Here is a 21,230-nt window from a genome sequence, read left to right as displayed (position 1 = left end):
AGCGCTGACTTCAGTCTGCAGGAAGCTCTGGGTTGGCAGCCTCTACAGATGGCGTCACCAGAACTGTGTCTCCCTCCACCACAGTGTGTCCTTGTGGGTGGTTCTGGGGGGGTTGAGTCTTTAGGTATACTGACAAACCGTATGTGACGCACTCCTGGCTTCTCAGCAGTGGTGGCTGCTCCTTCAGTGTTTGCACAGGAGGGACTGAAATCCGGACTTCCTTCCTCAGGAGCATGAATACATTTCTAGCAGGCAAGATAAACTTTGTCTAATGAGTGTATTTGTGTGTGGTACTACAGAGACAATTTTGTCTAATGAGTGTATTTGTGTGTGCTACTACAGAGACAATTTTCATTTAGGCCTCTTCTACTCCTCGAGATGATTATCATGTGTGCATTAGGCTACTTGTATGTACTCTGTAGACAGATCCTTATGTGGATTCTTTCTAGATCTACATACCTAAAGATACAGGATAGATGGGTGAACAGATATAGACCGATCAGCAGATGAGTACATAGGGGAGAACACAGCTGTGTTGTGTGTTTGTCACGTGTCTTTAGAGTGCTGTTAGTAGCTGTGCTGTTATTAGTCTTGAACACAAGCACCTTTACCCACTGAATTACCTTGCTGGCCCATGAGTCAGCTTTTAAAACCTGTGTGTGCTGGGTGTAGTGGTACACACCTTTGGTTCTAGAATTTGGGGGGGGGGGGAAGTTGCAGGTGGACCCCTGAGTTCAAGACCATACTGGTCTACAGAGCAAATCACAGGCCAACCAGGGCTACAGAGAGACCTTGTCTCAAAACAAATGAAAACAGAATAAAACCTGTGTGCTGTTGTCCCGCTGACTACGTGACTTTTGTCGTTAGAACTGCGTTGAGGGATTGGAGGGTGCTGCAGTGGTTAAGAGCACTGGCCACTCTTCCAGACGACCTGGGTTCGGTTCCACAGGGCAATTTACAGCTGTCTGTTAACTCTGATCCCAGGGGACCCAGTGTCCTCTCTTGGCCTCAGCAGGTACTATACACACACGGCGCACAGACACGTATTCAGGCAAACACTCATACACATAAAAATAAGTAAAACCTCAAAAAGTGTTAAATTGTCATAAAAAATTAAACAAAAATCTTTTCCATGAAAAAGACATGAATCTTTTGGAGATTTACTTTCAGTTAATGTACAATATTTGGTGTATGTGGTACAAGTACATGTTGATTGTGTGTGTGCGTGTCATGTATTGTGTACATGTGGATGGACGCCAGAGGGCAATATTGAGTGGCTTCCTCTATTGCTCTCTACCCTTCTTTGTCATATGTGTGTGCGTGCGTTTGAGTATGCAGATGCCAGTGTTTAGAGGCCAGAGATTGACTTCAAATGTCTTCTTTATGAATCTCTATTTGTTGAGACAGGGTCTCATGCTGAACTGGCTGTTTTGTGTAGACTGCCGTCCAGCAGGCCTCCAGAACGCTCTGCCTTCACCTCCCAGTGTTAGGGTTACAGGTCTGTGCAGGTAACCTTGCCTAGCTTTTTACTGGGGTGCTGGGGATCCCAACTCAGGCCTGAATTCTTGTACAGCAAATACTTTACCCACTGAGTCATTTTCCCAACACCCTCTCCCCAGTTTTTTTTTTACAGCTACCAAATATTTTTTATACCTTTCACTAAATGTGTTCTTGTTTTTTCTTTAGTCAGTTTCGTATGTATTACTACATTCTCATGCTCACCCTCCCCACTCCTGTCCACCCTTCCCCAGAAGTCTTCCCACATCCGTGTCATTTTGTTTTGTTCTGTGGTCCATTGGGTTTAATGGGTTTGGAGCTAACCTTGGAGCCTACAGGGCTGACAACTGAAGACAATGACCATTCCTCCTCCAGAGTCCTTCAGTCCAGCAGGGAGGGGCGGGGCCGTGAGTCCTCTCCTCACACCTGTGCACTTTCTTCACACTGGTCACCTGAGAGAGAGTCCTTTGCTCCGTGCTGGTCCAAAGTCCTTCAGACTGGTGACCACGCCACAGTCTGCACCCTTTCTCTCAGCTGTCCCGTCTGCCGTCCCGGTATATTCTGCTGTACTTGAGTTTATTTTGTACAGATCTAGCATTTCTCTGCCTGTGCCAGAGCTTGCACGTGCAGCAGAACGGTGCTGAAAGTGCTCGGTGTGTAAAAGCCATCTCTTCTCATGCCCGCCAAGCACCCCGGCAGTCATCATGAATTGTGAGCTGGCTCCTGCAAGCAGACCCTGGACGGTGGACAGTTGAATGTAAAGCACTCTGACTCTAGACCCATTGAAATCACTCCCCGAGCCTTGTTCTTAGGCTCTTTGCAACCTTAGGAGACAGATGTTGGAACAATGACACTTGTTCTTTTGTGGCGTATGCGTTGGAAGGGTGCCAGGAGGTGGGAAGGCAGGGGACATGCCAGCAGAGGCCCCAGAGAGCCTGCCACATCCATTCCTTCCTTACCCTTCCGTATTTAGGATATGCTGGAGGATTAAGAGACCGTTTACATTTCTTTTAACATTTCTTTTGTGTGTTGGGGAAGCACGTGTGTGACCTGGTGTGTGTGTGGAGGTTGGAGGATAGCTTGTGGGGATACGCTCCTTCAGCTGTGTGGGCTCCAGAGACCCAGTGCGGGGTGGGCATCAGGTTTGGTAACAAGCACCTTTGTCCAGTGAGCCATTTCTCCAGCTTGGGTTTTTGTTTTTATTTGTTTGTTTATGTTTTTTTGAGACAGGGTTTTTTTTGTGTATTTATTTTTTATTATATGATTTTTTATTATTTTATTTTTTTATTGATTTTATTGAGCTACACATTTTTCTCTGCTCTCCTTCCTTCCTCTCCCCTTTCAACCCACTCCATGGTCCCCTTGCTCTCAATTTACTCAGGAGATCTTGTCTTTTTCTATTTCCCATGTAGATTAGATCCGTGTGTGAGATGGAGTTTCTTTGTGTAACTGGCTGTCCTGAAACTCACTTTGTAGACAAGACTGGCCTCAAACTCAAAGAGATCTGCCTGCCTCTGTCTCCTGAGTATTAGGATTAAAGGCGTGCGCCACCATCACAATAGCTGTATCTCAATAGCATAGTAATCTCTATAAAGTAAATATTGTATTCTATGATACCACGTTATAACCCCTTATGAACCTGACTTTATAGGACAGAGTGACTCATCAGTGTTGTGGGCCTACGTGTCCAAGCTGAATTGTTCTCAGGGGGAAGAGGGGAGAATCCCCTGAGGTTCAGGGTGGTGGTCATGTGGTGCAGCGAGTTAATCCAGGAAGCCTTTGTTGGATGCTCTGCTTATTCCTGGCAATGGATAAAGAAGATACATTATCTGAACTATGAGATGAGACCAGGACCTAAGTAAGATAAAACAAATAAAAAATTCTTTTTAAAAATTATTTTAATTACAGTGTGTGTATGTGTGCGTGTGTGTGTGTGCGTGTGTGTGTGTGTCTGTGTGTGATCTATGTGTGGGTATGTGTACCTGAGGACTGGTTCCTCTGGAGGTCATAAAGCCTTTCCTGTAGCATCTCCCAGAGCTGGAGTTACAGATGGTTGTGAGCTGCCCTGCCTGTGTGCTGGGAATCAAACTCAGGTCCTCTGCAAGAGTAGTATGTGCTCTTAACCACTGAGCCATCTCTCCTTCCCCATCTTGGCCAGTCTTAGAGCTATAATAAGTTTGAAACGTATTCCTTGGTTGGTTTACACCTGCAGATACCATCACGCTATGATTAAATGATGCACGGATATCTTGGTTGACAGCTGTCTCTGGGTCCAGGGTCTTGGCTGGAAGTGAGAGCTGATGAGGCACAAATATTGCTGTGTTCTTGGTTAATAAAGCCTGCATGGTGGACTTGAAACACCAGTGACACAGAACTAAATTTTAACTAAATAGATAAAAAACTCTGTAACAAATCTCTGATGCTGTGAAGGTTTGAGAGTCAGAGCTAGAAATCACCCCGTGTTCTAGAGGAGCTGCTTACAGATTCCCTCAAAGCTGCTGATTGTTGGCTTACGGATGGTGTAAGCTGGAAGCTCTGGAAAGTGATCTCTGATTGCTGGCTGTGTTCCCCTGCCATTTGAGAGCCCCTGGGAGGAGTAGGCTAGTGGCAATCGGTGCAGCCATCGCCAGCCTCAGCACTGACCTGTGGTGCTGGACCTGGATGTCAGGGCTGACCTGCAGTACCGGGATCTAAAACTAAGCACCGACCTGCAGTGCCGGGATCTGGAACTCAGTGCCGTCCTGCAGTGCCGGGACCTGGAACTCAGTGCCTTCCTGCAGTGCCGGGATCTGGAACTCAGTGCCGACCTGCAGTGCTGGACCTGGATCTCAGCGCTGACCTGCAGTACAGTGCCAACCTGCAGGCTGTATAAACCACAAGTCAACATTCTGACTGATGTTCGCGGAAGAACCCTTTGTATGCACATTTTTATTGGCAGCTTTTAGAAGTAACATCTTACATTGAGAAGATGCTAACAAGTTGTTTTAAGTTACCAAATGAGCTGTCATTACAAATAACATGTCTATAATTTTTTTCATTTTTTAAAAAAGCAATATATGTTAAGTATTTTATTTATTCTGGCTTGTTTATTTGTTTTTTGAGACAGAGTCTCTTTCTGTATCCTCGACTGGCCTCTAATTCAGAGAATCCACCCACCTGCCTCTGCCTCCCGAGAGCTGGGATTACAGGAATGTACCACTACGCCTAGCTTTTAAGATACATAAATGTTCTACTGACTTAATAAGCAGTGGTACATCGTTTCTGCTGTAGAATCACTTACATGTTGCTTTCTGACCACGTTTGTCTGAACAGCGAGCATTTACAGCCCTGGCTGTAAATCGTAGAAAATGATTAAGTGGACAGAGGAAGAAGAGGAAATCACAAATCAAATAGGCACTTACATTTATTGTGTTTGCAAGGTTGTTTTTGAGGACAGCGTATGTTTTGGGGGGCCCTTGTGTCCGGGCTGTTTTATAGAGCTCTGGCCTCTTAACAACACTACTTGAAGGGCTCCTTCTGCCGCTCTTGGCTTGTTTAGCTCCGACTGTGGAGGGAGGTCAGGTTTCACGAGGAGGCTGAGGGCTTGTAAAGGCGTACCTTCCTCGAAGAAACAGAGTCCACCTCAGGAAGCGAGCTGAGGTTTTTGAGGGGATACTTAAATTTGTCACTTAAAGAAAGAGCAGAAAATGTGGACAATGAAAAGATTGCACAGCCGAGTCTTAGGAGGCCCCAGAATTCACCCCAGCGTTCACTTTCTCAGCTTAATACCCATTAAAAAAAATAACCATCAGGACTTGGGGGACGGCTCAGCCATCTCATGGCTAAAGTGCTTACTGTGCAGGCACGAGGACCAGAGTTCAGATTCTCAGAAACCCAAGTCACTGCAGGGTAGGCGCAGCAACCTTCCTGGAATTCCAACCCTAGAGGAGGAAATGGGTTTCCCAGGAGTGGCTAGGGAGACTTGAGAGACCCTGCCTCAGGGGCTAAGGGGGGAGCATGAGAATGACCCTAAGCGTCAGGCTCCAGCCTGCTTGTGCCTGTATGTGTGTCCACATTCATGAGAAATATGCGCACACACATGTATACACCGTACACACAAGAAAATGGAAAAAGAATAATCAAAATAGAAGCCATGCCCCAGAACCAGGCTGGCTTCAAGTTTGTAATCCTCCATCCACAGTCTGGAGTGTGTGCTATGGTACCTGACTAGATTTTTTGGGGGGGAGGGGGAGTTTCAAGACAGGGTTTCTCTGTAGCTTTAGTTCCTATCCTGGAACTAGCTCTTGTAGACCAGGCTGGCCTCGAACTCACAGATTTGCTGATGGCAAATATCTATATTTACGTCTTCTTGACCGGGTACCGTCAACAGGTTAGCTCTGTGGAGGTGGAAAAAGCAGTTTGGCATCAACTACTTCAAAACCAAACCCTATTAAGCAGTCACTTTTAAATTATATAAAGGGACGTTTAACAGCTCTGGGCACTGAAGTCAGGGTCTCACGTACTGAGAATGTCACCACTGAGTTGTGACCCAGTCTATAAAGCTTTCCATAAATTGCTATGGTTTTAGACATAAAATGCCCACTTCCTCCCACCACTAAAAAATGTATCTCTGCTCTTAAAAGCTATTCTGTGAAATTAGGATGCAAAGGAGCCGATTTCCATGAATCACGCATTCACATCAACCCTGCTTTCACACGCTTCATGATTTGTCTACCCAGTGCCGAGACATGTGGACCGGCTCTGAACTATACAACCGCAGGCTGGATTAACCGACTCCTAACTGGAAAAATATTTTAATCCTATTCATTTCAGAACATTTTTAGACAAAAGTGATCCCTCCTAAATTTACCGATTCATTCAATAAATATTTATCTGGTGTCTGGGGCACTCTAGGTGGCCGTAACCCAGTGAAGGACAAAGCCAGGAGGGTTACACTCAGGAATCTAAGAGTAGAAGGAGATATTTAACTAATTGCTGTGTGTGTTGGTAGTTCAAACTGCAACAAGCGCTGGGAAGGTAAAGTTTTGAACATTACAACACAGGTTTCGAGCCGTTTATGACATAATAGCTTAGCATACATTTTGTTGCTAGGCCCTGTGTTGTGAGTGGTATATATTCTAGTTTATTTAATTCTCGAGGCTGTCATCGAAATGTTCAGCTGGAGAAACTGAGGTACAGGGAAATGAAGCGTCTCACTCGGTCGGTCGGCACTGAGATCTGAAGCCTGGCAGGAACCAAGACTCTGAATTCTCTTTTAAGCTGAGACACTAGAGCTTTTGGGGAAGATGAGAACAGGAGACTCTCTACACCGCAGACTCGCTCTGCTCAGAACAAGCCAAACTGCACTGGCTTTCTAGCCGGCTAAGAATGTGTGTCAAATCCCTGAGTTTCTGACCTGAGAGATACCTTTAATAGTTTGCTTACAGCGGATGATGTAGCTCAGTGGTAGAGCGCTTACCCAGCATGCACTAGGCTTGCAGTCCCTGCCCCATGGCAAAAACTAAACAAATAAAACCGCGTGCTTACTGACATTTATCGAGGCTATTATTTCATCTTTGCATAGGAAAGTATGTAAATCATCTCAAAGTTTATTTAATGAGCCATATATCTTAAAAAAAAATCTAGGCCAGGCACTGGTGGTGCACGCTTTTAATCCCAGCACTCGGGAGGCAGAAGCAGGCAGAAAATCATTTTCGAAATGATTTTAAATTGTGGTTTTATGTGCATTGGTGTTGTGCCTGCATCTATGTGTGAGGGTGTTGGCTCCCCTAAAACAGGAGTTACATACAGCAGTGAGCTGCCATGTGGGTTCTGGGAATTGAATTCAGGTCCTCCAGAAGGGCAGCCACCACTTTTATTTAGCAGCTGAGCTATCTCTCCAGGCCCATACTTACTTATTTTTTTTTGCTCTGAGTCGGGGCCTCTCTATGTAGCCCTGGCTGGCCTGCAACTCACTATATAGACCAGGGTAACCTTGAACTCACAGAGATCTGCCTGCTTCTCCCCAGTACTGGATTAAAGGCAGGATTTATTTTTTAATTGTATGTGTGCATACTCACAGGTTTGTGTATGTGCAGGTATATGCATGCAGAAACCACTGAGCCGTCTCTCCAGCTCTTAGTTTAAAAACTGGAGGCCCATAAGTTAACAGATGAAAGCCAGGAGGTGCTGCTATGTGCATCAGACATTGACAGAAGTATAGAGGATATTTTTTAAAGGAATTTATTAGTTACTTTTCCTGTTGCCACGATGAATTACCTGACAAAGGCAACTTGAAGAAAGGGTTAATTTTGATTTAAGGTTGTGGGTACAGTCCGTGATACTGGAAGTTGGAGGGCGCAGGAATGTGAGGCAGCTGGTCACGTGGCTTCTGCAGTCAGCGAGAAATAGGGAGTGGTCGGTGCTGGGGCTCACCTCTCTTGCTGTGCTGGGACCTATTTCCACCTCCCAGGCTGGGATTGTATGCACAAGCTGCTGAACCTGGCTTTTAATGTGCTTTCTAGGTATCAACTCCTCAAGTTTGCAGCAAACACTTTGCCAACTGTCTCCCAGCCTTCTTTCCCAAGAAGGCCTAACCTTGTCGGTCTTCAGTAGGTGAATAGCATTGTTGGTCTAAGGTCAACTTAGAGTTAGTGTCTTTGTAGAGAAATGTCCTGGGAAGTAGCTGCAGAGACCATCAAAATGAAAAGCTGGGGCCAGTGGGATAGTTTGCTGGACAAAGACGCTGGCTGCCAAGCCTGAGGACCTCAGTTTGATCCCTGGGACCTACACAGCGGAAGGAGAAAACCAGCTCCCACTAGTTTCCCTGTGATCATCATATTCGTACTGTGCCACATGTGTGTGCGCGCCCCACCACGGTACACACAAAATAAATGAAATGAGTTTTTTAAAGAAACTTTTTGTATTGATATTTAGAGTTTGATGTTCTTGGATAGAGATTATAGAGCTTTTAGCTTTACTCCTTATACTCTTTAAACTTTTGGGGGATTCTCAGAAGCTTTTTATGTCATATGACTTCTGTTTTAGGGTTTCTATTGTTGTGATGAGACACCATGACCGTGGCAGCTCTTACAAAGGAAAAACATTTAATTGGGGGTAGGTTGTATTTTCAGAGGTTTAGTCCATTGTCATCATGGTGTGACATGGTGGCTTGCATGCAAACATAGTTCTGGAGAAGTAGTGGAGTGTCCTATGTCTTGAATTGCAGGCAGTGTTAGACGAGCCTCTCCGCTGACACAAATAATTCCAATCAGACCGTATCAGACCGAATAAAAGATGCCCATGTTTAATGCAATGCTCCCAGGTGGCCCCAGGAAAGCATGGAGAGGGGAAGAGAGGGAAAGGGAAACCATGCAACAAAACCCAGAGACCACGTGTTCATTCTCTGGGGGCCAGTTTGAATAGCCTGTGGGAGTGGTCTTGACCTTCCCTGGGGAGGGGTTACCGTTTGGTGGGCTTTCTTGACTCTCCCTGGGGCGGGGTCTTATGCCAGGAACTGGGGTGAAACCCACAGGCAAACAATCCAGACTTTTTGTATAAAGGGGTGTTAGGGAGCTGGGGTGATGCTTCCCACCAAACAGGCAACAGGAAGTACTCAGAGATGCTGGGTGTGGCTTGAGCATATATGAGACCTCAAAGCCTACTTCCACAGTGACATACCTCCTCCATCAAAACCACTCCAATGAGGCCATACCTCCTAATAATGCCACTCCCTTTGGGGACCATTTTTCCTCAAACCACCATATCCCGCTTGCTGACCCCCAGAGGCTTGTAGACACATCATAATGCAAAAATGCATTCAGTCCAACTTCAAAAGTCCCCATAGTCTATAACAGTCTCAAACTTATTTAAAGTCCAAAGTTCAAAGTCTCTTGAGATTCATGCAGTCTCTTAATTGTAAAATCAAAATTAAAAAAAAAATCAGTTCACATACTTCCAACATATAATGACACAGGATATACATTACTGTTCCAAAATGTGGGGAAGAGACAGTGGTGAGGAAATCCTGGACCAAAGCAAGGCCAAAAACCAGCCATGCAAACTCCAGACTCTGCATCTCCATGACTGATGTCAAAGCTCTCTTCAGGAAAATGTTGGAGCTCATGGAACTGGTGTTGCTCTGAGAAATAAAATGGTTTTGTTTGTTTGTTTGTTTGTTTTTAAAGCGCTTTTCAGATATCTAACTCCTTTCAGCTTTGTTGACTGCAACACACTTATTTTCTTATGCCTAGATTGCAGGGTTCCCCAAAACCCACCTCAGAGTCTGAACTCCTAGGCAAAAGCAAGAACCTTTATTCAAACTTGAGCTTGGACACCCCCCCCCCATGTGTTCAACACAGTGGTATGATTTGAAAGCCCTGAGCCCAGTTGGGGAAGGGTTTTTATCATATCAGAGGTTGGGGTGAGAGGATTTCTAAGGTTCAGGACCCTTGACTTGCTGACATTTTTCTAGGGGTGTTTCGGTAAAAGATGATGGGTATTACTAGGCCAAGGGACATCTGGTGATCCTATCTACAATGGTTAGAACATTAGGTATTTCCTTTGGAACGTTGAGTATTTTCCCCTTGGATACTGATTTGTCCATTCCTGGGTTGTACCTGGGTGGTCTCAGTTTGTGGTCTTTCCTGGAACTAGGTATTGCCTTAGGGTGAGCTGAAACTTAGGCTACTCTTTGACTGGCTTTTATTTAGCCTGTCATGGCAGCAGTATAGCCAAGCCACCCGGGCCCCACACTTTCTCTTTGGCTGGTTCCATTCCCTGTGAGCAACTTTTCTCAGCAGGTATCCTACAACTCTGGCATCTCCAGCCTTCAGCTTCACAGCTTCACAAAATGACCTCTCTAGTCTTCCATTCGGGGACACCTCTGACACATGCCTGACCTAAGCAGCTTTCCTTAGTTATAGAGAAAAATTTCAAATCACCAACTTTTTTATTTGTTTGTTTTGTTTTAAGTTTCATTGTTTTATATGTCTTGCATTTATAGCCCTGGTGGGCCTAGAACTCACTGTGTAGACATGGCTGGCCTTGAACTCACAAAGATCCACCTGCTCCTCCCTCCTGAGTGCTGGGATTAAAGGCATGTAAAACCATGCCCAGTACTTAAATCTATTGCTAATTGCTATTAATAAGGAAGCTGATTAGCTTAATTACTAGACCTTCATTTACTTTAAAAATGAAAATATTGAGGGACTGACAAGGTGGCTCAGCAGTTAAGAGCTCTGACTGTTCTTCCAGAGGACCCTGGTTTACTTCTCAGCACCTACATGGCAGCTCATACCTGTCCGTGATCCTAGTTCCAGTGGTCTGACACCCTCACACAGACATATATTCAGGCAAAACACCAATGCGCATAAAATAATAAATTAAAAATGGAAACATTGGTCCATTGCTTATTATTGTAAATAATATATTAATATAATTATTTTCTAAAGGTAGACGTTAGTTAAATGAATATTATTATTAGTTTTGTTTTTGCAAAACTTTTCTTTCTGTGTATGTGTGTGTTTGCCCACATGTATGTCCGTGCACCATATGTATGCAGTGCCCTTTGGAGACCTCAAGTCTCCAGAAGTGTCATGTCTCCTTGAACTGGAGTTACAGACGGTCGTGAGCAGCTCGATGTGGATACTGGGAGCTCAGCCCAGGTCCTCTGCCAGAGCAACCAGTGCTCATAACCGCTGAGCCATCTTTCCAGCCCTGGTATTATTTTATAGTTGAAGAAATCCCTTTACTTTGCTTAGCAGGAGCACGCATAGGGGTTCTTTGCTTCTGCAATGATTAATGCGTCCCAGTTTGTAGCTTTCAGAAAACTCTATACATTCAAGAGGAGAGAAAATTGACATGGCAAATGGTGATTATTTTGAAAATGGCTTCTACTCTGAGGATCTCCTGCCATCCGCAGTCTGGGTGCTGCTGTCCCCGGGAGTGGAAACCCTTGTGACTGACACAAACCAATGTGACTGTGCCTCTTCCCGTGTTCTGAAAGTAAATCCTTTTGAGAGTAATTTCTAGAGCCCTGAACCTCTAAAGGCCAGTAAACTGTCTACAGAAAACCAAAGCTGGCAGCCTTCTGTGACCTTTTGCCCTTTCTGATCTAATGGAGAATCAATCTGGCCCCCGCTTTTTCATAATTTTTTTCTAACTTCTGTCTCTGTGAGGGCATTTTAGACTGAAGTCGCAGGAAAGGAGTTAGACCATCTCCTCGGGTCCCTGTCTTTGTGTCTTGAAAGGCTTAGCTGAGGGAAGGGGCACTTCGTTCTCCCTGATGTCTGGACTCCGTCAACATGCAGGACTGTAGACTGGGGATGACTCCATGGCAGCCTGCTTAGTATAGGGAAGAAGAATTGACTCTGGAAACATCAACACTTCAAGATTTATCTCCCTTTGGAAATGCATGAGCCTGAAAACAGCCTTTCTGCTTCTCTGACGCCTTGTGTTCCCCACACAAAGATATCTGTCCTGCCTTCACCTGAGCAAACCCAAGGAGCGGGTCTGTTGTGTGGGACCCTGGAGTCTTTGGGTTCTCCTTTCCTCTTTAAAGCCCAGTGGAGGGTCCTCCGTCGAGACTCCTCTTCTCAGTTCATCCCGAGGCATTGCAGCTTAGCCTGAAATGTCCTATAATCTTCTTCCTGTCTCCTCACATCCTGTGAACACAGGCTACCGTTCTTTCCCTCTGTGCTTGTGTTATGTTGCCTCTCTTGCCTCAAATTATATATTCTTCTCTCTCTTTGGGATCCAATGGATTCTTCAAAAGTCAGTTCACAGAAGTTGTTTTTTACCTGCGTATTTTGTCTTTATTACAGTTGAAAAACTGTTATTTTAAAGTGTGTGTGTCTGTGCACGCGCATGCACGCATGCACTCACACTAGAGCTAGAGTCACAAGCAATTACAAGTTTCCTGGTGTGGGTCCTGGGAATCGAACTCAGGTCCTCTGCAGGAGTAATACTTGCTCTTAACTTCTGAACCATCTCTCCAGCCTTAGTTTGTTCTTGTTTCTCTTTTCCTCTACTCTCCAGTAGGATTTGGCTTGTACTCTACATTACATAACTATTTTGAATAATTATTTTCCTTCTCTTTAGTAGATCATGTTTAGAGTTTCAAACTTTAGGAAAGACAGGCTCCCCAAGTTGTGGCCCCCTTCCTTTTCAATTGATTTCTGAAATCGTCTTTGTACTATGTAAATTACACTTGACCCAAGCAGGAGACCAGATCCGGTCAACTGCCCTGCATAATGCTATTTCTGAATGTGCCGCTGTCTGCTTATTCTAAATTTGTCCAATTTTGTCACAGCTATTTCTGCGTTTGAAGTCCATCCAGTTTCTACAGACGTCCACGAAGGGGGCGTTGCTAGATTTTCTTGCAAGATTTCATCAAACCCCCCTGCAGTCATTACGTGGGAGTTTAATAGGACAGCCCTGCCTGTAACCATGGACAGGTAAATACAGCATGTTGATAGGATGTGCGCACACATGATGACGACTTCACACGAAGCTTCCGAGGGGGAAACGTGGTGGAGTTCCTTTTCGTTTTGGGGTGGCCATAATGGATTTCCTCGGACATTCTCAAACCCAGATTAAGAACCCCATCCTCGGGCCTGGAGAGCTAGATCCGTGGCTAAAAGCACTCGCTGCTCTTGCAGAGGTTCGGTTCCCAGCACCGCACTGGAGTGTAAGTCTAGCTCCAGGAGAGTCGGTGCTTCTGTTCTCTTCCCAGCAGTGCAGGCATGTGGTGTATGCACATATGTCAGACACATGCACATACACACAAAATAAATGTTTTTTAAAAGAATGTTTGATTCCTGCTCTGCTCCAAAGTATACAAAAATCATTTGCTAAAATGACAGAATACTGGAATGGGGAAAAGTTTGTGAGGTGTTTTGTTGAAGAAAGAGAAAAACTCTGGTTCAAGAATATCTTAGGCCCGGTGTTGGTGGCAGCGGCACATGCCTTTAACCCCACCACTCAGGCAGAGGGAGACGGATCTCTGAGTTTAAGGCCAGTCTGGTCTACAGATTGAGTTCTAGCACAACCAGGGCTACATAGGGGAACCCTGTCTCAAAAAAACAAACATACAAACACAAACCAACTGTTTGTTTTTATTTTTAGAGACTTTTTTGAGACAGAGTTTCTTTGTGGCCTGCACTCCTTTAATCCCAGCATTTAGGAGGCAGAAGCAGGTGAATTGCTGTGAGTTCAAGGCAAGCCTGATCTACAGAGTGAGTTCCAGGACAGCCAGGAGTGTTACACAGAGAAACCCTGTCTCAAACAAACAAACAACAATAGCAACAAATGTTAAATGAATTTTGGCTTTGGATTAAGATAGAATTCTAACAATTGAGTTGGCCCTGAACATACTTCTGCTCTTTTGCAGCCTGTTTATTTGAGGCAGTGTTCTTGGTATTGAGAAATATAATGGGGCTGGAGAGATGGGTCTGTGGTTAAGAGCACTGGCTGAGTCAATTTCCGACACCCACATGGTGACCTACGACTGTCTGTAGCTTCAGTTCCAGGGGATATGACGCCCCCTCTGGCTTCTGCTGGTACTGCACACAGTGGTGCACAGATATACAGGCAGGCAAAACACTAATACACATAAAATATTTTAAAAAACTGATGGATTGAAAAACATTATGTCTTATTGAACTTAAGTCATTAAGTCAAATAGCACTAATATTAAGATTAAGCACCCTAACTCTGTGCAATCCAGATATACTAATTTGATGCTTACATGCTGGGAAATTACTAAAGGTATTAGTTTTCCATAATTAGGCCATTATGTTTCATTAAGGGCAGAAAACTTTTTATATTTAGTAAAAACACTGCATTTCCTGGCACACGGCAGCCTTTAGTCTGAGCCTGGCTGTTTCAGATGACATTCATTGGTGCCGTGTGGTGCGACAGCCTTCACCGTGTGCAGTGCGAATGGACTGTGTTCAGAAGTGAGGTCACATGCTGCAGTACGGGCCAGCTCACCAGAAGCAGCTCAGATTCTTTGCTTATTTTATATTGAATTGATTTTTATCGTTGCACATATCAATACCTTTTACCATTGCCAACTTTTTATGACTGCCCCATGTTCAAGTTTTGTGATTTTTTTTTTCTTTTATGTTGAGAAGCATCTTGTTGTTTTATGATTTTTATATGGGGTTGTGACCCTATTTGAGAAACTGGGTCGTATGGAATAAGTAGCTCTTGTTGTTTTTGCTGTTGTTGCTGCTGCTGTTTTTAAAGATCAGGATTTTGAAAATAAATCATACTAAGTTTTGAGCCATTATCAGCTAAATCAGTGTAAGAATGTTAACAGATCCTCTTTATAAAAACGAGAGTGCTGGATTTTATAGACTGTGTCCTGTAGAATTAGTTACATCTCAGAGACCTGTCATGACCCAGATGAAATAATAGAGTCAAGCTAATGTTTTTTTGTTTTTTGTTTTTTTACCGGTGTTGGTTAATATGTTAATACGTTAAAAGATCTTTACAGTATTGTTTCTACCGTGATTAAAAAGGTTGAATGTGTTAATTCTGTCAGTGGATATGTTTAGAAAGAATGAAGATCTACAGAACGTTCAGTGTCCCTTCTTGTCTCAACAGGGTGACTGCCCTGCCGTCAGGAGTGTTGCAGATCTATGATGCTGGCCCGGAGGATGCTGGGAATTACCGCTGTGTTGCCACGACTATAGCTCATAAACGTAAAAGCATGGAGGCCTCTCTAACCATAATTCCAGGTACCGTGCTAAAGTGTCTTTTGTTTGTTTTCTCCCACCTTTTGGGAGTTTTGTTTGTCCCGTCTGTTTTCCTCTTGGCTTCAATGACATTCTGTCCATCAAAATTTTGATGGTGTTTAAATGCTTGTAATAGAGTTGGTTCGGTTTGATGTTTTCAGATAGAGACTTTCTTTGTGCCCCATCCCAGGCTTGAATTTGTAATCCTTCTACTTCTGCCTCCCCCAGGGCTGGGATTACATGTGTATGCCACCATGCCTGGATTGTAATCTGTTTAAAACATAGTCTTTTACTAAGTACATCTTTCCCAGGTATTTGTGTCTTCTGTGTCAACCTCGAGACACACTGAATGGTTACTTTATACATTTTTCACTTTTGTTTTTAAAACATAAAATACAGACAGGGCAAAAAGAGAATGTCCATCGCCAACAAAGATGTTTATTTTTAATATTGATATTCTTCACCTTAAGCACTAACTGCTAATGGATATTCATTTTGGGGTATCGTGTGACAGACTTTTCCGAGGGAGACATATGCACCCTAGTTAGGGAATCCCACTACAGATCAAAGCACAGATAGCACCAAAGTCCCACTTAGTAAACCAATGAGTTTTATTGGGATTACTTACGGGAATATGGATGAGGGGTTACTTATAGGAGCAGAAATGATTCAAAGACAGCTGCATCACCAAAGCCTACTCCAGCTCACAAAACTGGGAACCTGGAGCACACTGAGCCTGCAGACAGATCAGCAGTTGGAGAGTGGCCTTTCCAATCGCCTCATTGGTTTGTGTGTCTTCCAGGCAGCCCACTGATCTCTGCTTCTACCGTTTGCTGGACTTGTCTGCTTTGTATCTTGGTTCCTCTGAGAGTGACTCTCAGCAGCCTTCACTGTACTCTGGGGACTGAGGGGATGTAGTGATTCTGCTCAGCTTCAGGGCTTCTTTACTTTCTGTGGTAATGAACTTCCCTGCGGGGTGGAATGTAATTACCACACAACAGGGGTGGGGGAGATAATGAACACATTCTAGAATTAATTGTAATAGTTACTTAGCTGAAAAGTCTGAAAACCATTGAGTTAGACATCAGATGGGTGAATTGTGTACCCTAAGAGTTAGACCTCAATAGCACTTTTTTTCTTTAAAAAAAAATCTTATTTAAGAAAAAGAAAGGAAGAAAGAGTGAGGGGCTGGGGAGATGGGTTCTTAAGAACATTTGTTCTACAACTGTGAGACCCTGAGTTCCTGTCCCAGCACCTACATAAAAGCTGTGTGCTCATAATCTCAGTGCTGCCAGCCTAGAGACAGGAAGATTATGGTAGCCTGCTGGCTGCCAGCCTAACACTAGGTTCAGTGAAAGACCCTGCTTCACAGAAATAAACGTGAGAGTTGACCAGACGGGGCACCCAGCATCCTCCTCTGGCCCCTATACCTGGACACACACACACACACACCATGCACAAACACACACACACACTACGCACAAACACACACACACACTACGCACAAACGCACCATAGAACACACACAGAACGACAGGAAGGCACTGAGGTGGAGGAAACAAATGGGAGGCAAAGGTGTGCTGGGTTGGGCGGCACCACCTGTAATCTCAGCACTCACTAGGAAGAGAGCAGGAGTCGAAGGTCACCCTTCAGTGCCTAGGGAATTGGAGGCTGTCTCAAAAAAAAAAAAAAAGAAAAAAGAAAGAATTTTTTAAAATGAGTAAAAATGGGCTTTTTAATGTTTCTAAACCATTTATGTATTCTGTGTTTTCCTACCCAAAGCGAATGAATCAAGAGCCTTCTATATGCCAACCATTGTAGCCGGGCCGCAGAATGTGACTGTGTCCTTACATCAGACAGCCGTTCTAGAGTGTATGGCCACCGGATATCCCAAACCCATCATTTCCTGGAGCCGGCTCGGTAAGTCCTCCTCATGGGTGGAACGGGGGAAGGCAAGGGAGTTCTTCTCTTGAACTTCATTCTTTTTAGTGAGACTAATAAAATGTGTGTTTTATAGATAAGACACATTTGGCAGTTACATCTTAACAACTTTTTTTTTTGGCTTTGCAATGTAAGGAAAGCTTATGCTCCCAAGAAATTGCTACTTTTTAATGATTAATTTCACAAAGAGTGATCATTTGCCCTCATTTCAGATGAAGTGTGGTGTTTCACCTTCTGTGTTCTCTTTGAAACAGATCACAAGTCCATTGATGTCTTTAACACCCGGGTCCTTGGAAATGGCAACCTCATAATATCCGATGTCAAGCAGCAGCACACTGGAGTATATGTTTGCCGGGCTACCACCCCTGGCACACGCAACTTCACAGTTGCTATGGCAACGTTAACTGTATTAGGTATGCATTTTTTCTGTAATCAGGAGAAGCTTATGTTTCAATATTTGCCATTTTAATTTCTTTCATGGTGTTCTTTTTTAAGGTTTTGTTTTGAATTATGTGTGCAGTGCCCAAAAATGCCAGAAGAGGGCACTATATTCCCTGGAGCTGGAGTTACGGGAGGTTGTGAGCTGCCCACTGTGGGTGCTGGGGACTGAACTCAGGTTCTCTGTAAGAGCAGCAACTGCTCTTAACCACTGAGGCTTCCTCCAACCCTGCATAGCTTTCTTTTAACTCCGAGTTTGGCAGCAGTGGTAGGAAGGTTGAAAATAAGTATTGTAAAAGCCAGTGGTGAATTTTAGGGGAAAAATTTAAATTCCTGTGTTAAAATACAGCTCTAGAATCACGTTGTGAAGCCACCATGTTTATGTGCATAGCTTCATGCTCCTTATTTAGGCCTCCCTATTCCTTCCACATCTGCGCACACTTAACCCTCTAAACTCAAGCCCCTGGTACCTGTGTTCACAAGTGTCCCCTCATTGGGCTTAGTTAAGATGGGTTGTAGGTATTGTCAGTGTCTTCACAAGTGGTCTCCATGGACGAAAGTGGGCGTCAAACATTAGAGAGAAGCCCTGTCCTAGTAATGTTTCTATTGCTGGGATAAAATACCTCACCCCTACAAGAACCATTTAGAGGAGAAAAGGTACATTTTAGCTTGCAGTTCCTTCCGGATTACAGTCCGTCCCTGTGGGGAAGTAAGTCAAAGGAGTTCACGTCGTCGCATCCACAGCCAGGAGGAGCGTAAAATGTTTGCATGCTCTCTCACTTGTCTTCAGCCTGATTTCCTGACCCCATAGGGGTCAGGATTCCCTGCCTAGGGAATGGTGCTGCCTACAGTGGACTGTGTCTTCCCATTCCAATAAGACAGCTCTCTTCAGACGCATCCACAGGTCAACCCAATGTAAACAGTTTCTCCCCGAGACTCGGTTCCAGGGTGATTCTGGGTTGTATCAGGTTGACAGGGAAAGCTACCGTCGTAGATACCTAGCTAGATGTAGCAGCTTTAGACTCTCAGACATGTTTCCACGTGGGGCGCGTCTCGTTTTTGTAGTCTTCTTTTGTTCTTTCTTGTTGTTCCTATGGAAGCTATGGAATATATGTCTTTTTTTTTCCTTTTAAAATAGCGCCTCCTTCATTTGTTGAATGGCCTGAAAGTTTAACAAGACCGCGAGCTGGCACTGCACGGTTTGTGTGTCAGGCAGAGGGAACTCCCTCACCCAAAATGTCCTGGTTGAAAAATGGGAGACGGATACATTCTAACGGCAGAATTAAAATGTACAACAGGTAAGCTATGCTACTTTTAAATAAAATAGTGCCTTTGTTAGTTTTTTCATGAAATGGCTATCGTAACATCTGATCACCACATAATCTTGTCAGCTAACACCAACTGTATGGAATTAAAGTTTATAGCATTAGCGTGCCGTCTATCACTTTTATTTTATGCCTGGATCCAAAGTGATGTGTTGTGTTATAATGGAGAATATGCCAAGCAGTCCCCCAGACGGCAGCTCTAGCCCTAGCAGGTCACCAGCTAGGTGACCACAGCAAACACGGACTCTAGTGTCTTAGTTCCTTCTCCCATCAAGTGAAAAAAGTAAGGATGAAGTAAGTTACTTCCTAATAATCCCTGTAGAGTTCAAACTTAATGACTTTAGGCCTTTAGTCCCAGCACTTCAGAGACAGAGGCAGGTAGAGCTCTGTGAATTTGAGGCCAGCCTGGTCTACATAGAGAGTTACAGGATAGCCAGGGCTATATAGTGAGAACCAGTTTTTTAAAAAAATTTTATATGTAGTAGTACTTTCTCATCGGGACTGCCAGCCGCAAATAATGACATGGAGACTTATTAAGCTCGGCCTTAGCGTAGGCTTGTTCCTAGCTATCGTATAGCTTAAATGTACGTGTAGTTTTTAATCTACATTTTTTCACATGGCTCGTTGCCTCTTCTCTGTACCGCCTATCCTGCTTCCTCTGCATCTGGCTGACAACTCTGCCTTTCTTCTTTCCAGAGTTCTCTCTCTGTCTGGAAGTCCTGCCTGGCTATTGATTGGTCAGCTTTTTATTACACCAATCACAGCAATGCATTGTCATACAGTGTACAAATATCCCACAACACACACACACACACACACACACACACACACGATTTTTATTCTTATAACATTCTCATCTAGTTGAACAAAACTTTAAATTTCTTTGTTGGCCTGAACTTTATGTGTGCCTTGTAATATGAGTTGAGTATAGACAATAGAATAGAGTAATAGGCTTCCTTACTAAACACCATTTAACAAAAAAAAAAAATGATTAAAGCAAAGAGAATTTGGCTGCCATAAATACTGATGAAGACTGAGAATACAAATCAGAATAATTTTGAATAATTAAGGTAGATTATTTTTAATTAGAACTGGTTGTTCCAGTGTGTTTTCATGTAAGATGAGGGTGCATTTTAACAATAGCCTTTCAATATCATTCTTAGAATTTTTTTATGGATATAAATATTTTTCCTTTCCTCAGCAAATTGGTGATTAACCAGATTATCCCAGAAGATGATGCTTTTTATCAGTGCATGGCCGAAAACAGCCAAGGATCTGCTCTGTCTCGAGCCAGACTGACCGTGGTCATGTCGGAAGACAGACCCAGCGCTCCGTACAATGTCCATGCTGAAACCATGTCGAGCTCCGCCATCCTTCTAGCTTGGGAGAGGCCGCTATACAACTCAGACAAGGTCATTGCCTACTCTGTGCACTACATGAAGGCCGAAGGTAGGTGGCACGGGAGCCTTTTCTCAGCACTGTTTGCTATCAGCAGCTAGAGACATTGCTCCTCTGGTGAAGTGCTTGCCTGGCATGCATGAGGCCCTGGCCTTGATCCCCAGAACTACCGAAACCCGACATGGTGGCTCACACCTGTGATCTAAACACTTGGGAGGTAGAGGGAGGCAAATCAGAAGTTCAAGGTCATCCTCAACGTCATAGCAAATTTGAGGCCAACCTGGGCTATATGAACTTGTATCTTAGCCAAACCAAAACAAAGCATTTGTCTTCAGAATGAGTAACAGCTTACACAACTGTTAAGAGAATTTTCACCAAGGGGACTATATAACATCAACTCCTGTCTCCTTCTAAGGTCCTGATGGCAAATCAAAGATCTGTCCCACCAGTGAGGTTATTGGGGTGACTTGGAGAGTTACTGGCAGAAGCATGAATAATCCTCAAAGCAGCCATGCAGAGAAAAGTCTCTTCTTTTTTCTTCCTCCTCCTTCTCCTTCTCCTCCTCCTCTTCCTCCTCCTCTCTTTCTGAGTCGGGGTTTCCTCTGCCTAGCCTTGGTTGTCCTGGAACTCACTCTGTAGACCAGGCTGGTCTTGAACTCACTGGGATCCATCTGCCTGCCTCTGCCTCCTGATTGCTTGGATTAAAGGGAGACTCTACCACTCAGAAATTGTGGCAATTTTCAATTCCATGTATGTTGAATATTTTCATTTTGAAAGCAAATCAAACATGACAGGCTGTGATACAGCTCAATGGTAGAATCCTCAGGTAGCTGTGTAAGAAGGCCCTGGGTAAGAAAAAAATAAAATAAAATAAGAAAAGCCGGGCGATGGTGGCGCACGCCTTTAATCC

At 44.1% G+C, this 21,230-nt stretch overlaps 1 protein-coding gene across 1 annotated transcript in view; it reads left to right on the top strand.

Annotated features, from left to right (window-relative positions):
- Prtg (protogenin) overlaps positions 1 to 21,230 on the top strand; it is a 108,061-nt gene that overhangs the window by 27,112 nt on the left and 59,719 nt on the right. The window contains exons 3-8 of the mRNA XM_075967753.1: positions 12,788 to 12,932; positions 15,088 to 15,221; positions 17,001 to 17,138; positions 17,414 to 17,572; positions 18,736 to 18,895; positions 20,124 to 20,371. Of these exons, the coding sequence (XP_075823868.1) occupies positions 12,788 to 12,932; positions 15,088 to 15,221; positions 17,001 to 17,138; positions 17,414 to 17,572; positions 18,736 to 18,895; positions 20,124 to 20,371 (984 nt within the window). The remainder of the gene's footprint in view (positions 1 to 12,787; positions 12,933 to 15,087; positions 15,222 to 17,000; positions 17,139 to 17,413; positions 17,573 to 18,735; positions 18,896 to 20,123; positions 20,372 to 21,230) is intronic.

This window comes from Microtus pennsylvanicus, chromosome 3, assembly GCF_037038515.1.
Source record: "Microtus pennsylvanicus isolate mMicPen1 chromosome 3, mMicPen1.hap1, whole genome shotgun sequence".
NCBI lineage: Eukaryota > Metazoa > Chordata > Mammalia > Rodentia > Cricetidae > Microtus > Microtus pennsylvanicus.
Note: the sequence above shows the minus strand (reverse complement) of the source record. Positions and strands in the feature narration are given on the sequence as shown.